At 43.3% G+C, this 16,590-nt stretch overlaps 1 protein-coding gene across 1 annotated transcript in view; it reads left to right on the forward strand.

Annotated features, from left to right (window-relative positions):
* NID1 (nidogen 1) overlaps positions 1–16,590 on the forward strand; it is an 83,346-nt gene that overhangs the window by 46,277 nt on the left and 20,479 nt on the right. Inside the window, exons 10-12 of the mRNA XM_026008726.2 lie at positions 3,926–4,051; positions 9,145–9,294; positions 10,313–10,435. Coding sequence (XP_025864511.2) covers positions 3,926–4,051; positions 9,145–9,294; positions 10,313–10,435 — 399 coding nt within the window. The remainder of the gene's footprint in view (positions 1–3,925; positions 4,052–9,144; positions 9,295–10,312; positions 10,436–16,590) is intronic.

The following is a 16,590-nucleotide window of genomic DNA, read 5'->3' on the forward strand; positions in this document are numbered from 1 at the left end:
AAGTTCCCTCAGTGAAAGAGTGGCATGCACATGGATGTTTGGCTAGAAAGATGAGCAAACCCTTGAATGGAATATAAGAATCTGGTGAGCCTGGCAGCCTTGACATTGGGGGACAATGCCCTAGGTCTGGAATCCAACCCTCTGATTAGTGGCAGATTTCATGTGCTGATTTAACATAAAGGTTGGCGGATCCTACTGTCAGTATATTGCTTTATTTGGCTCAGGGTGAAACTCTATGGGAGGTGCTCAGTGGGCCATCTGAAATAATAGGGAGCAGGGACTTGGGCTTATAGGAAAAGACTGTCGAACTGTTTAGCCAGACTGCTGATGACTTTACACAGGTGGTAGAATTCAATCTGAGGCTCGTCTTCCTGGTAACATACAACTGGGAAGGGGACATTGTTCCTACTTGCCTCTAATGATCAGAGTTTTCCAGAATTTCCCAAAATAGCCCAACAATCTTGAATGGCTGAACTGGTTCAGGCCAGTTTGAAGCAGCATGGTACTGTGTGTGTGTGTGTGTGCATGTGTGGACACACATGTGACTGCACAGGTGCACATGCCCACATGGGCACACAAGTGTGTTCTTGTGAGCAGAACCCTCCTGAGGCCGTGAAGATGGTGATAGACACCATGCAGGGATGGGGCTCCCTAATTTCTCTGCTCAAAGCATATACCTCCTTAGTCTTTATGTGGCTCTTCATCAACTTCATAAGCCAACTCAATGTTAGGAAAGCATGGAGATACTACAACCCACTGCTGCTGTACCATGACCTCTGGCTAATTCTTCCACTCTTGTACTTTAGCATCTCATAGTAGGAATGCCTGCCTCACTTCACAAGGCACAACCAGCCATACCTTACATTATCTGTTGCTATCATAGAAAACCCTCTGATGTGCCCGCTCTGGAAGACAGGTGGTCATGTGCAGACTTGCTTTTGTTTTCTGGTTAGTCCTCATTCTGGCAGATTAGCACCATGGAATGTGAGTATATTCCCAGTTAGGCTACCTTTTGTTCTGGGTCACTAGAACATGCCTCGAAGTGTTAATGCATTGAGACATTAGGCTGTTAATAGGAAATTGCATTAAGCAAATCATGTCGTGTATTATTTTGACCTGGAAAGTGCCTTTGAAGAGAATGAGAATGAGCCTTTGTAATTCAGTTTGTGTAACACTGACGTGATGATAGATGACACCCTCAACAAGCCCAGTGTTGGTTAGACACTGCATGGCGACCCTCCAAGGTGGTTTGGAGAAGGTTTCCAGAAAAATCATAAGAGTTCTGCTGCCTAGCAAAATGGATTCCATATATTTCTCAATTGGGAGTCTGTAGAGATAGTTCTGGATAATCTCTGTTCGAGTAATTTTGAGTGCACACAAGGCACTTAACAAATCAGTCATGAGACTCTTCTCCTCAAAGAGCTTGGCCTTGAGAAAAGAGACAAATTTAGATTTGTTGAAAATCTAAAAGTAGCCACTCTGAAAAAAAAAATAAAGAAGAAAGCAGTAATTACAAGAATTATCCAGGACTTTCCTGTTGGGTTAGAGGATGATCTATGTGCAAGGAAATCTCTTCCCAGAGAAGAGAACAATAAACTTGAAGCAGATTTTGTGAAATTTTATGAGGGGCGGCTATCGCCAATTCACTCTTTCCAGTAAAGGAAGGATTAAAGTCCTAGCCTCAGTTTACAGAAGGGAGGATTTAAATTAGGTATTAGGGAGAATTTATACACGTAAGGACTCTGGGCTATTAGCAGGGAAACTGCTAGAGTCTTGCTCCACCCTGCTTGGAGATACATATATATACATATACATACATGTATATATATCTACACCTTCATGTGCTGGGGCCATCCCTCCCTTATCCCAGGGCCCCCGGATCCTATTGGCCAGCAGTAGGTAGGGTGTGAGGGATTGATCACTGAAGTAGCTTCTTTGAACCACACAGATTTCCTGACCACAAACATCCAGGCAGAGAATGGACCTTGGAAGACTTCCCCGGGTGATTTTTCTCTTTCCTTTGATTGAAAACTGTTGCTCTGCACTCTTGGGCTTTGGCAGTTGAATCTAAGCTCTGGAGCCCTGCATTCTGTACAGGGCATCCAGACATCTGTGTGGGGAGTGTCTTCTGAGAGTTATGGCGCATTGAGACCGTGATAGCTGGAATGTTTTTTTTTTTTCTCCTGCGTTGCTGGGGCAACAGCTGGTGGATGGGGCTATGGGGTTCACACTTGCTGAATATCCCCATACCCCCAAGAGGCTGCTTGGGGAGGGGCTTTGTTCTGCAACCTTCCAGGTTGTCTGGAGCAGTCCTCTTGGGTGAGATCTTGTATCTTAATTAATTCACAGGCACAGGCACTGCAGCATATTTTGAAAAAGCTGAATATCATTTGGTTTGGGCTTTGGCATGAGTATAGATCAAGCCATGGGGCCAATGTGGCAAAAATGCTTATCTCACACAGTGTGGTCCGCTAGGCCAGTAAGGGGTTTGTCTCACCAGTGAAGAGGTGGGCTGGGCTGGCTGACCATCAGAGGTGGATGCGTGAGGCTTTGTCTTCCAAGTGTGAAAGATTCACATGAAGGCATTGGAGGAGGGTGAGAAGAGGAGAGGATTTGATCTCAGCCATCATAAAATGACATCCCCGTGCCTCAGGGTTCCAGAAATGCCAGAGGTAACTGTATACACTCTGAGAATTAGGTTGGCATGTGAAAGACCTGGTGTGATTGTGTTTATTTTAGTCCATCTGTGGACAGGTAATCAGAGTAATGACAAGTTAGCTCAGTTTCTTGTCTGGGCCAATCGGGCTTGCTGTGGTGTTAGCTACTAGATTGGATCTTTATATCTAGGGGCCATCTGAGGGCCATGTCCCTAGAATCAGCCAAATCTGTCCCCATGACTGGTTGTATAGGATGAATGCCTAAAAATTATAATAATAGCCATGTCTCCAGAGCATACCAGGTGCTCTTCTGCTTACATCCAATCTCTGTAATCCTTAGAAGAACACCTCAAGATCAGTAGTATTGTGTTAATTTACAAATTGGGAAACTCTACAAACGAGGCTGAGTAATTAGTAACTTGCTCAAGACCACACACAGGCTGGTAACTAAAGGAGGCAGGATTTGAGCCTAGCTATCTCCCACTCCACAGCATATGTTTTCTTTGGTCTCGTATTATCCCATGTGATGACTTTGGTGATGTCCTTTGAGAGGGCATCACCCTCCTAGTTCATTTACAACCTTATGAGCTAATGGTCTTTCTTTTAGCACGTTATGCGCTAGATAGCATTCAAAATTCACGACTTGGCTTTAAATTGTTCAACTTGGCTTTGTAACTATAATGGGAGAAAGGAAATATCTTGGGGTAGCATATTTAATTATGCTCTGTAGTTTTAGGAGCCATAATCACAGTGGACACTTGTCTACACATCTTCTTAACGTGTATTTGGCACTCTGATGTTAGTGTACCCCAGGCTTGGCACCTAGCTTAGGAGAGGCAGGGGAAGTGTACATTTCTGTAGGAGAAAGGCCTTGAGGTCACCCCCCAAAGTTATGCATAGAAAAAAAATATTATTTGGGTACCTGGGTGGCCCAGTAAGTTAAGCATCTGACTCTTGGTTTCAGCTCAGGTCATGGCCTCAGGGTCGTGAGATGGAGCCATACACCTGGCTCCGAGCTGAGCGCAGAGTCTGCTTGAGATTCTTTCTCCCTTTGCCCCTCCCACCCCCTAACTTTCAAATAAATAAATAAATAAACAGAAAAATCTGATTAACGTTACTTGTAGAATACAGAAAAGTTTGTTTATTTATTTATTTATTTATTTTAGAATGGATCCATTTGCAGGCCAAAATGCTTTCTATTTTATATATTTAGTGATATTTGAAGAACTTTTTTTTTTAAGTTTACATTTAAAAAAAATTCGTTGCAGATATTGATGAATGTTCAGAACAGCCCTCGGTGTGTGGCAGCCATGCGATCTGCAACAATCATCCCGGAACCTTCCGTTGCGAGTGTGTGGAGGGCTATCAGTTTTCAGAGGAGGGAACATGTGTGGGTAAGTTCTGTGGGTAACTTTTCAGAAACACTTTTTGCAGTGTGTGTGTTAGCACCTGTGTGAATGTGTTGCCCCAGGTAATCATCCTGGGTGAGACAGCAGGTGCCAGCATCTGTTGTTTGGGAAGTGGTTTCCAAAGATGAATTCCCTCCACCCACCTGGAGAATCACCTAAGTGACAAGCAACAGTATTGTCTGAACTAGCCGTTGTGTCACCTCACGTCTTGTAAGCTTTGGCATTACATCCCTTCTTATAAAATGCCTTTTAATTCTTTTCATTGTGTTTTTAAAAGCTATTAAGACAATTAGACTTGTTTCTCCTTCTAATTAGTGGTCTCGAGATTCACGTGCAGGAAGCATCTAATAGATGCTTGGGTCATTACTGCCTTACATGGAATTTGTTCTGATTTACCTCTAAAATTTCACTCAGGGCCATTCTGTGTGGATTTCGATGTTATAAGCCACATGTGGTAGCATAACTTTCTTAGCCTTGTCAGAGTAAATGAGTCGACGCTATTTGTTGGGCTAATAATGCTTTAGGCTGGTGGTGGTGATAGGCCAACCACAAAGAGCCAGATTGTTTTGATTTTTCCACTTTTTTCCTACTGCCACCACTTGGACCTGTTGGTTCCAAGAATTTTAAGTTCAAAGCTTCTTGGAGATCTCTGGGTCTGGAGGGCAGCATGCTGAATGGGCCATCTGAACTCCACATTTCTAACTAATTTAGAACAGAGTCTTCTTTTGTGGCATCAGTGAGCCACCTCCTTGCCTCTTCCTTACTGTTCACTAAAGCCTAGTGTGCTTTCTGTTGGCTCTGTCTTGAAGCTCAGATGGGGCTGCCGAGGTCCCAGGGCGAGGTGATGTCTTGAGGGCGGAAGGGAACAGGCAGTTCTCATAGTTTGAATAGGACCCAAACATCTGTGGATTTAGAGAAGCCAGTCCCCTTTGTACAGAGTGCAGATGTCAGCTATGCTAAGGTTTCTTCTTTTTCTTTTTCAATAGAGAACAACCATTTCTGGGTATTTGGTGTGACTTCCTTCCATGCTTTTTGAAATAAAGGAGATTCGAACGTTTATTTTTCATGACAGCAACCATTTATTTAATTAATTTTAAAAAAGATTTTATTTATTTGTTCACAGCACCATTTATATTACATTTGGAGTCAGACTCAAGGGGTGGAGGGTGCAGTCCTGGGGTAGATGGCTGTGAGGAATTATGTCCTGGGTTTCTGTGTCCAACCACTTCCAACGTGCACACTTCCTGTAGGGCAGGTGGGGTGCAAATGTCTACTCCGAGGCATTGGATTTTGAGGAAGACACTTCACGTATCTGGACATCAGTTCCTTGGACTGGATCATGAGTTCATTGTGTCCCCTGGAGCCTTTTGTGATGCCTCAGGAGCTGCCAGTGAGGATCCATAGAAGCCTGAGCAGATTTGTCTTCTTCCCCGACCTCCAGCCTTTCATTTCTCTATACATCAAAACAAATTTTTTTTAAAAGATTTTATCCATTTATTCATGAGAGACACAGAGAGGCAGAGACATAGGCAGAGGGAGAAGCATAGCTCCCCTGTGGGCAGCCCGATGAAGGACTTGATCCCAGGACCCTGGGATCATGACCTGAGCCAAAAGCAGACACTCAACCACTGAGCCACCCAGGCATTCCATACATCAAATTCTGAATGACATTTTGTTTGAACAGTGGATCCTACTGCTTAGAAACAAATGTGAAGATCATTGTGTGTCCCTGGGACTTGGCATCGTGAGGTTTCCTGATTATCCCCCTGCCTGTATGCCCCACACAATTCCATCCTGCTTGGCTCTTCACCCCTATTATTCAGCTCCCATGAGACTCACTGTGTGAAGAGGTGGCTCACGGGGTAAAGCCAAGTCTGCTTAAATGTATTCAAACAAATCACTCTGGCTTGTCACTGAATAATCAAACGGGCAGCTTCACCTCTGCTGAAATTCCTCATTAAAACTGTATCCAGTGTTGGAAGCCTGAGTTGGAAAGATTTTCTCCAGGTCACAGCAGGAAAGGGAGAGAAGAGAATTTGGACAGTTCGGGAGGGAGCCCCTGTACCTTGCCAGCTGTGAAGGGCTGGGGCTCATGCAGTGGATGTGGGCTGGCCAGAAGTGATTATCTTTTCCTGAGGATCCCTCCTGGGAGGAGCTGCCTCATGGAACTCCACGTTCGGCATTTTTTGTAAACCCATGACCTTTCTCTTTTCCACTGCATGCCAACTTTTACAGTTAACTAGAATGTGCAAAGAATATTCACACAAAGGAAACAGCCTATAAATCACCTTTATGTGAAGACATAGATACACCCTCTGAGTGGCCACAGCCCTAGGATATGTGGTTTTGTGTGTAGAAGGTGGGAAAATTTGATGTTCCATTGAATGCTCACGTGGTTGTCTTTGCGCAGTGCACAACACTGTGAACCTGCCCATCCTTCAGGGCAGGAAGAGGGCCTTAGGTTTAGCCTTGCTTCACCCAATGTTCTCCCTTCCTTGCCTGTGATATTGTTAGGCACCCAGGTGCCCCTCTAGTTAATTTTTAATACTCATTTGAGCCTAGTTTTCTCACCTTTCCAAAAGCCCCCCCCCCCCCCCCCCCCCATGTAGCTTCCTGTTAGTTGAACAGGAGGGATCAGAGTTGTAGAGAAATTGCCAATTCTGTGGGGTTGGGAGCCTTTGAGGAAAGCGCAGCCAGGCATCCTGGGGGCCCTTCTGGTGGCTTAGGTTGTTGGGGCAGCTGCTTCTCTGCTGCAGGGATGGGCCAGCCACTGTCCTCCTTGATGGTCCTGAGAACTAAGGACCACTGCCATGGCTGTGGATTGTGTGCTGGCTGTGGAGAACTGTAGAAGACACTTTTCCCTTATTTTTTTTTAAAGATTTTATTTATTCATGAGAGACACAGAGAGAGACAGAAACATAGGCAGAAGGAGGAGAAGCAGGCTCCATGCAGGAAGCCTGATGCAGGACTAATCCCGGACCCCGGGATCATCACCTGAGCTGAAGGTAGACCTCAACTGCTTAGCCACCCAGGCATCCTGACGCTTTTCCCTTTTAACTGATGTGAAACCTCACTTTAAAAATGCATCATTTATTTTAAAAATAGAAGAGTAGGGATGCCTGGGTGGCACAGTGGTTGAGCATCTGACTTTGGCTCAGGTCATGGTCCCAGGGTCCTGGGATCGAGTCCCACATCGGGCTCCCCACAGCCTGCTTCTCTCTCTGCCTATGTCTCTGCCTCTCTTTGTGTTTCTCTCATGAGTAAGTAAATAAAATCTAAAATAAAATAAAATAAAATAAAATAAAATAAAATAAAAATTTAAAAGGTGGAACTAAACCATTTGGGATTATAAAGCTGACTTTTAAAAACTTCTTTAAGAAGCAAACTGCTTTGGTGTGGAAAAGTGGTCTTATGTAAAGAAAAATGTATTTTAAAAATTCAGTTATAAATTGCTTTTTTCTAGAAGTGATTCGAGGATTTTAGAAACACAGGTGTGACAATGACTGCTGGGAGGGAACGTTGAAGCCTATGCCCGCTGACCTTGTATTGATGCTCTCCTCTGCTAATAAGAGTGGAGCAAACTGATCCATGAGCAAACATCACTTATAAAATGACCACTTACAAGCTATTAGTGAGATAGATATGTGTTGGAAGAGATAGAGAAAAAAAAGCAGAGTGAAACTCGTTTCTTGGTTGTTTTGTCTGCATGTACTTCCCTACACTTGGGGGATCCTAGAAAGCAGAGTGTGTTCTTGGACTTGTTAGGTATCATCTGGGTGACTGTTTTCCAGACAGGAATTTGGACCACTTGTAGTAATTTAAAATCCAGTGACCCTATGACCCATGAGAGGTGATTTGCTGGTACCTGTTCCAGGGAGTCAGTTAATAGTCCTGAGTTCGGGAGTCTAAGCTACCAAGTGCACAGGCTGGATGTCCAGCCTTCAGTGCTTTCCTCTTATTTCCCATAGACCTTTGAAGAGTATCCTCTCCCTGACATGTCCCCTGACAGTGCTTAGAGCTCTCTCTCTCTCAAGGACAAGAAAGACTGGAATCAATCTTGGGAAGACTCAGTGAAGAGGGCAAAGAAGAGAGGCCATCCTTCTCTGGGATAATCCAGACACTGAGGGACTCATTGGAGGGAAGAAGAGGTTTTGTCCTGATGTTTTGAGGGAGACGATTCTGTCCTGGGTCTTAGAGCTTTAAAACCAGAAGCTAAGTAGTGCCTTGGGAAGCCCAGAGAACCTGTACCAGCCATTGAAAATACCCCTTGAGGCCTCAGCCCTTGACTTCCATCTTGGTATTATTGGCCATCCCCTAGGTCACTCACCTACTTCCTGAGCCCTCATTCTCTGAGTTCTATCATTAAGACGCTGTAGGGAACGGTAATTCCATCTACTGAGCCTCCCTATGCTTGGCATGCAGGAAGTAATTCCCACAGAGGAAGAATGTGAGGCTCTGAGAAATTATATAACATATCCAAAGTCACGTGGCAGACACATGTGTACCTAGTAGAAACCCAGGGGTGCCTACCCCCAAAACCCACAGTCTTTCCACGACACCTGGAAAAATGTATTTCTCCTTCCTTCATGGGAAATGGGTGACTTTGACTTCAGCATTTGTGGTCCGTGGTCTACCTGCCTGGTGGGCCAAGGGTACAAACACCATGTGGAAGTCTCAGATCCTTAGCTCCAAATGCTCCAGCAGAGTCACCACAGGAAGTGTGTACATACACTTGTAGATGGCCCATCTCCACATCTAGGTGAAAGGAAAATTGGGTTTGGGAGAGCTGGTATGGAGAATGGCCTGAGATAGAGCCCCAGAGGTTGGGCACCAGGTGGAACGACCAGCCATGGTGTCCATCTGTGCAGACTATTCAGAGGCAGATGGGAGAAAACAGGAAATCCAGGGATATCAACACAGTGGGAAGCAGAGGAGGAAGCCTGGCAAGACGTCTGGAGGTCCGAGATCTAGGTGCATTCTCAGTGGACTAAACCAGTGATGCAGAGGGAACTTAGAAGGGCACTAGGACCACTTGGCGGCCTCTCTTCAAACACTGTGTGTCAACCTTTTGTTTGAAGCTACTGTGGACCAACGCCCCATCAACTATTGTGAAACTGGCCTCCATGACTGTGACATACCCCAGCGGGCCCAGTGTGTCTACATGGGAGGGTCTTCCTACACTTGTTCCTGTTTACCAGGCTTCTCTGGGGATGGCCGAGCCTGCCAAGGTGCGTGGTTGCTCTGATTTTTCGCCCTGTGTAACCTGAAAAAAATCCCATTTGCCTATTCCTACTCACCCAGAAATTAAGAGAATTATTCTTTCAACTCTGTTGGGTAAATGGGCTGTGTTTTGTCTCTCTGTCATAGTGTGAACCCTCCATTTTCCTTCAGGGCTGTTTTTCCTGGGGAAGACACTTAGCCCCCCTCCTCTACTATTTTGTTCTATGTGACTAGCTCACTTAGGCAACAATGAGACCCTTGCTGTCTGCTAGGAACTGAGGAGTTTCTTCCACGAAAAGGCAAACAATCCTTGTATACACGGGGCATGAGGTCCAGCTTTTTGTTTACTAAAGTACATATCGTCATCCACCTGGCCGCCTCTCACATTCTGCTTCAAAATAAGCCAAGTCCCCTTCTTGAATAAATGACTACAGAGTCAGAGAATAACTGATGATGCAGAATTCTTTTAGACCTGAGGTCAGTCTATTGTTGGCTGACAAGATGTTCTTAAAGATGATGTAGATAAGATCACTGTAAAAAATACCCTGACCCCTTGATATGCAAAATTACTTAACATTACAGAATATGGTATTCCTGCAAAGGCCAAGCTTTTCTAAGATGATAATTTCTGAGCTACTTTTCATTGAACATGTGTTTTCTTGTCTTGTCTCTGAGGTTTTTCTGTCAGGGGTTAATAATGCCTCCAAACTCTTGGACATTTTTGTAGCTCTCCTTTGTGATAAGCAGGCTCCTTTAATAATGCAAAAACAGTCTTCTCTTTTTTTCCTTTGGCTTGCTTGATTTTCCATAAAAACATTATCATTCAAATGAAACACATTTAAAAATACGCTAGATAGAAATTGGGGAGTTGGCGTTTTGATGAGTAATGTTTAGTAAATTTTCAAATCACTGTTCCTGGAGCAGAAACAGAGTCCCCCAGAGTTGAGCAAGTGGTTTAAATGATTGTGTAAACTATGAATTCCAGAAGATATTTCATTGTCCCTGGGCTTCATGGCTGTTTTATAGACGTGGATGAATGCCAGCCAAGTCGATGTCACCCCGATGCCTTCTGCTACAACACTCCAGGCTCCTTCACATGCCAGTGCAAACCTGGTTATCACGGAGACGGCTTCCATTGTGTGCCTGGAGGTAAGGTGTCAGAGACATTTGGAGCTGGTAGGCCATTGCCATATTCCTGAGTATTGAGTACATGGCCTTGGGAGAGGAGGTGAGGTGGGGAAATTGGAGTCTCCATGGAGAGTCTTAAGAGTTGTTAAGGTGGGAGATCAGAGAACAGCTGCAGTGTACAATCATGCAGGTTGTGCACTGCTCAACTCCAGGGGGTGCCACATAGCCCATAACTGTCCTGGCAACCTAGAGTTTGGTTATCCTTGGAACTGGAGCAAGCAGTTCAGGGTAAGAACTGTTCTACAGTAGTCAGGGTTCTCCAGAGAAAGAGAGCTAATAGGATGTATGTGTGCATGCATCTGTGTGTGTGTCTGTGTTTGTTTATAAAGAGATATAAGGACTTGGTTTTTGCAATTATAAAGACTTGGAAGTAGCAAGATCTGCAGTTAGCAAACTAGACACCCAAACTAGAGAGCCAATGTTTCATCTGAGTCCAAAAGTACAGAAAAGCTGGTGTCCCAGGTCAGAGGTCATTGGGAAGGAGGGATTCTCTCTTACTCAGGGAAGGGCCAACCTCTTCATTCTATTCTAGCCTTCCACTGATTGGTTAAGGCCAATCTCCTTCACCCAGTCTATGAAGTTGAAGGTTAATCTCATCCAAAACATCCTCACAGAAACACCTGAATGTTTGGCCAAATATCTGGCATATACTCACCCTGTGGCCCAGTCAAAATCGCGCATAAGGTTAACCCCTCCCAGTCTCTCAGAGTCATGGGGAATAGAGCTTGGGGCAAGGGTGAGGAGCAGGGATGAAGGGTCACCCCTCGGGGGAGATGCAGGCTGAGGACTCTATAGAATTGTCCATATTACCTGTCATACCTGGACTGTGCAGTTTCTGAAGTTACCTGCTGACCCAACACTTGTGTGGCATCTCATTAGACTATAAGGATAGTGACAGTCCTAGGTCCATATCTGGGATCAATCCAGGAACTTAGGAGGCACTCAGCAAATGCTGTTGAATGAAAAAGTGTAATTGGCTGCCATTTGTGTAGAACCTACTATGTGCTAGGTGCTTCCCCTGTACTATTTCATGTAATGTTCATAAACATCTTTCTTTTTTTTAAAGAGATGAGTCTGCAAATGGATAGGGGTGGGGAGGGGCAGAGGGAGAGGAAGAGAGAGAATCACAAGCAGACTCTTGTTCTGCACCTGGTGCAGAACCTAATGCAGGGCTCAATCTCATGACCCCGAGATCGTGACCTGAGCCAAAATCAAGAATCAGACACTTAACCAACCAAGCCACTTAGGCACCCCCATAAATGTCTTTTAAAAATGAATGCTCGGGATCTCTGGGTGGCGCAGCGGTTTGGCGCCTGCCTTTGGCCCAGGGCGCGATCCTGGAGACCCGGGATCGAATCCCACGTTGGCTCCCAGTGCAGGGAGCCTGCTTCTCCCTCTGCCTGTGTCTCTGCCTCTCTCTCTCTCTCTCTCTCTGGATGACTATCATACATAAAAAAATAAAGGATATATATTTAAAAAAAATAAAAAATAAAAATGAATGCTATTAGAATCTCCATTGATAGAGGATACTGACGCTTAGAAAAATAAAGGTAGAATGAAGTTCTCACCAATAGTAAGTGCTAGCAGTGAGACTCAAACCAGGTCTGTTAGATGGACTCCAGCCTGGATTTGGTCCCCTAAACCTCATGATATTCCATCAAGAGATTAAGAATACATCTGATGAGTCAGACTGGAGTCATGTGGTTACTTATTTGTAATGACTGCTGCTATTATTGGCCAGATATATGTGTGCCGCTATAAATATGTTCTCTATATACACAATTATATAATGTTTCACACAATATCCATTTTACCCCCACATTTTAAAGCAATTAATAACTATTTCAATGTCTGTCTACACTAGCCTGTGAGTGTTGGGTACATATGCATTTTATTTCCATGTCCCCAGTATCCAGTGGAGTATGTGGCCCATGATGGCCATTACAGATTTATAGTTGTTGAAGAAACAAATGAACGCACCAGTTTCCATTCCTACCAGTGGTATATATAAAAGTATTTATTTTTCCACGCTTTCAACAGGGCTAGGTGTGACCAATTTTTAGGATGATTGCCCATCAAAAAGGAAAAAAATAATAGATAAACTTTGGGTATATAATACTACATGTTTCTGGTCCACATTGTTTTCTTCTGATTAGAACAAGGATTGGCAAACTACTGCTTGCATGTCAAATCTGGCCTAGCTCCTGTTTCTGTAAATAAAGTTTTATTGGCATACAGCCATGCTTGTTAGTTTATGCATAGCCGATAGCTTCTTTAATTTTACAAGGACTAAGTTCAGTAGTTGTGGCAGAGACTATAAGGCATACAAAGCCTGAAATATTTACCACCTGGCCTTTGACAGGAAACATTTGCCAACCCCCCCGCCAAGATGAACTGAGACCAACCTTTTGTTCTTGAAGTTATGGGTAAAAACCATCACAATGCCCATAGATTCTGATAGACAGGTGGCATAGAGAAGAGGTCATGATGATCTCAATTGAGACATTCTAGCAGCTACTGAAAATAACTGGCATTCATTATTTCCTTGGGCTTGCTTCATATTGCCAGTTCAGAAAGAAGCAGATGTTTCATTTTGTTTTGTTTTGTTTTGTTTTGTTTTTAATTTCACTCCTTGCCTCCTAAGGCTCTGTTAACTAAATAGAAACAAATTCAGCCCTGCAGGCTGGGATATGACGATGGGACAAGAATAAAACCAAAAAGAGCTATCTACTAGGATTGTTTATGTATTCATTCTTGTTCTCTTAAGAAATTCAACATCTAGTTATATCGTCAAGAGAGAATGCACACTAGAAATACATGTGAATGTTCATTGAGTACTGTTGGTAACAACAACAACAAACTAAATAATTATCAACAGGAGGAATGGACCAGTGAATTTTAGTGCAATTCATACAATGAAATAATATACAGCAGTTAAAATGAGTGAGCTAAAGTTGATGGATAAATCTCAAAAACATGTTAAACAGGAAAAAGCACATATACAGTATGATCTCGTTTATATAATTTATATCCCGTTTATCTAATATATATGTATGTAAGAAAGCTACAAAATGCATCTATAGGAATGAAAAACAAAAACTTGGGCCTCAAGATTACCTATATGGTGGAAGAGAGGCACTGGGGTTGGGGGAGGGCAGTGCAGGGACTGCCTTTGTATTTCTAGTAATTTTTTTTCTGCTAGAATATGAACAGAGAGGTTTTTATCATATTTTTCTTAACTTTATCTGACTAAAATATTGTATGAAATATTAGCAGAGAGAAAAATAATGTGTAGTGTCATGTGGATTCCTACTGCCAAACACAATGAAGTGCAGGGAATTGGACAGTCAGTATTTAATTTGGCACCTACTGTATACAGTGGGGAGTAGTTTAAAAAGTCAGATGAAACTGGCTTTGAGAGTGAATCAGTCAGTTAAATTCATGGCTACTGCAATGTCAGCTGATGGCAGGCAAGACAAGAAATTCAGATATGTTCCCCTTGCACTTCTGCCCACAACCCGCCTGTGGATTGTGAAATCAGTTCAGTAGATTGCTGTTCTCATTTTCTTTTCAATGCAATGGAATAGAAAATAATTGAGAAAACATCAGATTATGTAAAGGGTACATAGTAGAAAAAAGTGCCATTTCGTGAAATGACACTTATGTCATACATGGGTGAGATGTGTGCACATATGTGTGAATTGAGTTGCTCAGTGAAATGTATTCCTCTGGGTCCTGGCCAAAAAATTTGAAGGCCACCATATTACAGCTGATTCTTGAACAGCATGGTGGTTAGGGGCACTGACTGCTCCCCACACAGTTGAAAATCTGTGTCTAACTTTTACCTGCCCAAAATCTTAACTACTAATTGCCTACTATTGATAGGCAGCTTTACTGATAATATGAACAGTCGATTAACACCTATTCTGTATGCTGTGTATGTATTATATACTGTATTCTAACAATAAAGTGATCTAAAGGAAAGAAAATGTTATTAAGAAAATCATAAGAAAAAAAAGAAAATCATAAGGAAGAGAAAATACATTTACATAGTGTTTGGTAAAATATCCACAGTTAAGGGACTCTTGGAGTAGCTCACTTGGTTAATCATCCTTCTCTTGGTTTCAGCTCAGGTCATGATCTCAGGGTCCCTGGATCAGTCCCCACATCAGCTCCGTGCTCAGCTTGGAGTCTGCTTGAAATTCTCTCTCTCCCTCTGCCCCTCCCTCTGCTTGTGCATGCACACACGCATGCTCTTTCTCTCTCTCAAATAAATAAATAAGTCTTTAAAAAAAAATTCACAGTTCAGACCTATGTTGTTCAAGGATCAATTGTAGTTATCTATTGTAATATAGTAAAGGATTCTCAAAGTTAGCAGCTTAAAACGTAAATATTTATTATCGCACAGCTCTGAGTGCCAGGAATTCAGGAGCAGCTTAGGTGGGTGGTCTTGGTTCAGGGTCTCTCATTAGGTTGTCGTCAAGGCATTAGTTGGGGCTATGGTCTTTGAGGTTCACTGGGGGCTGAGGATCCACATGGTTGCTGGCAGGCCTCCATTCCTCACGGGTTGTTGGACTGAGGACTTTAGGTCCTCCCAGCCTGGGTCTCTTCACAGGGACGTGGCAGCTGGCTCCCTCTAGAGGAAGTGATGAGAGAGAGCCCAAGATGGAAGCCACGGTCTTTTGTAATGTCATCTGGGAAGTGACAAGCTGCCACTTCTGGTGATACTATTAGTCACAGGCCAACCTTCTGACAGTGTGAAAGGGAATTGCCTAAACGTGAGAATACCAGGAGGTGGGAGATTGGGGCCCTCTTGGGGGCTGGCTACCGTAGCCACCAACCTTGTCTGGGGGAATGTAATTGGCTAGAGTTTTAGAAAGTAGGAGAGTGGATTATTAGCGGATCAAAGAGGCATACTCAAAGTCCTGGCTAGAGTTGTAAAGCCTGGTCCTTAAGGGCAAATACGGAGCCTACTGATGTTTGATCACATCTCTTCACACTTGGCACCCATCACACTTACCAGTGTGTTGCACCTAGAGACACACCACATATCTTTAGACACAAAGATAATTCAGGAATTCAGAGAGCAGGGCTATAAGGAAAGATGAAAACGTTTATGATAATACAACTTAGAGGGAAGAAAACGGAGGAACAGTTCAACGTACACTTTTTATTTGTTATAGTCTTGTATGTGTCTCTATGTGTGCTTTGCCTCAAACAAACCATGTCAAAACAATGTTAGAAACTGGAATTTCCCTGTGAGACCTAGAAGGGACTCTAGAAATTCTGTAATTCATCTCCTTTGTTTTATAAACAAAGAACATGAGGCCTGAATAATTGGTTTACAAAAAGGTTCCTTGAACTCTTTATATAAGAGAATTTCCTATAGCAATTTTTCTCAAAATTGAGTAAGACCCTTTGGGAAAAAAAGCATTCTTAAAGTCTCTGGTGTTGATTTAGATTGTTTTTTTTATAATAGATAATAGATAAATCTAGGTACGCAGAAGAGCCCCTAGGCGTGGGGGCAGGCTGGGCAGGAAGGGGCTGAATTAGTTAAGGCTCCCCAAGTGAGTTCCTCTACCCCTTTGAGTGTATCATTGGCTATAATACTTATTCATTTGAATTAACACAGAAAAAGAAATTTAATCTGGCAAGGGAATGAAATGAAAGTCAAGAGATTTTTTTTTTTTAAGATTTTATTTATTCATGAGAGACACAGAGAGAGAGGCAGAGACATAGGCAGAGGGAGAAGCAGACTCCCTGCAGGGAGCCTGAGGCAGGACTTGATCCCAGGACCCCAAGATCACACCCTGGGCTAAAGGCAGATGCTCAACCACTGAGCCACCAAGGTGCCCACAAGTGAAGAGATTTAAAAGGTGATTTTTTACTTATTTTTCCATCTATTTCATTTTCCTCTCATTTACTCTGTCCCCAACCTTGAGAAAGTCATCCCAGACTTTCTGCTCTTCCCTGGATAAATATCAGGTCTTGACTGCTTCCTCACCCTAAGCAGATCCAATTAGATGAATAAAAGGAATCTTACCCAGGTTTGTCATTTTATCAGCCAGAAACAGGGCCAGGAAATGTGTCTCTATTACTCCTCCCCACCCCACTCA

The sequence above is a fragment of the Vulpes vulpes genome, chromosome 4, assembly GCF_048418805.1.
Source record: "Vulpes vulpes isolate BD-2025 chromosome 4, VulVul3, whole genome shotgun sequence".
Classification (NCBI taxonomy): Eukaryota; Metazoa; Chordata; class Mammalia; order Carnivora; family Canidae; genus Vulpes; species Vulpes vulpes.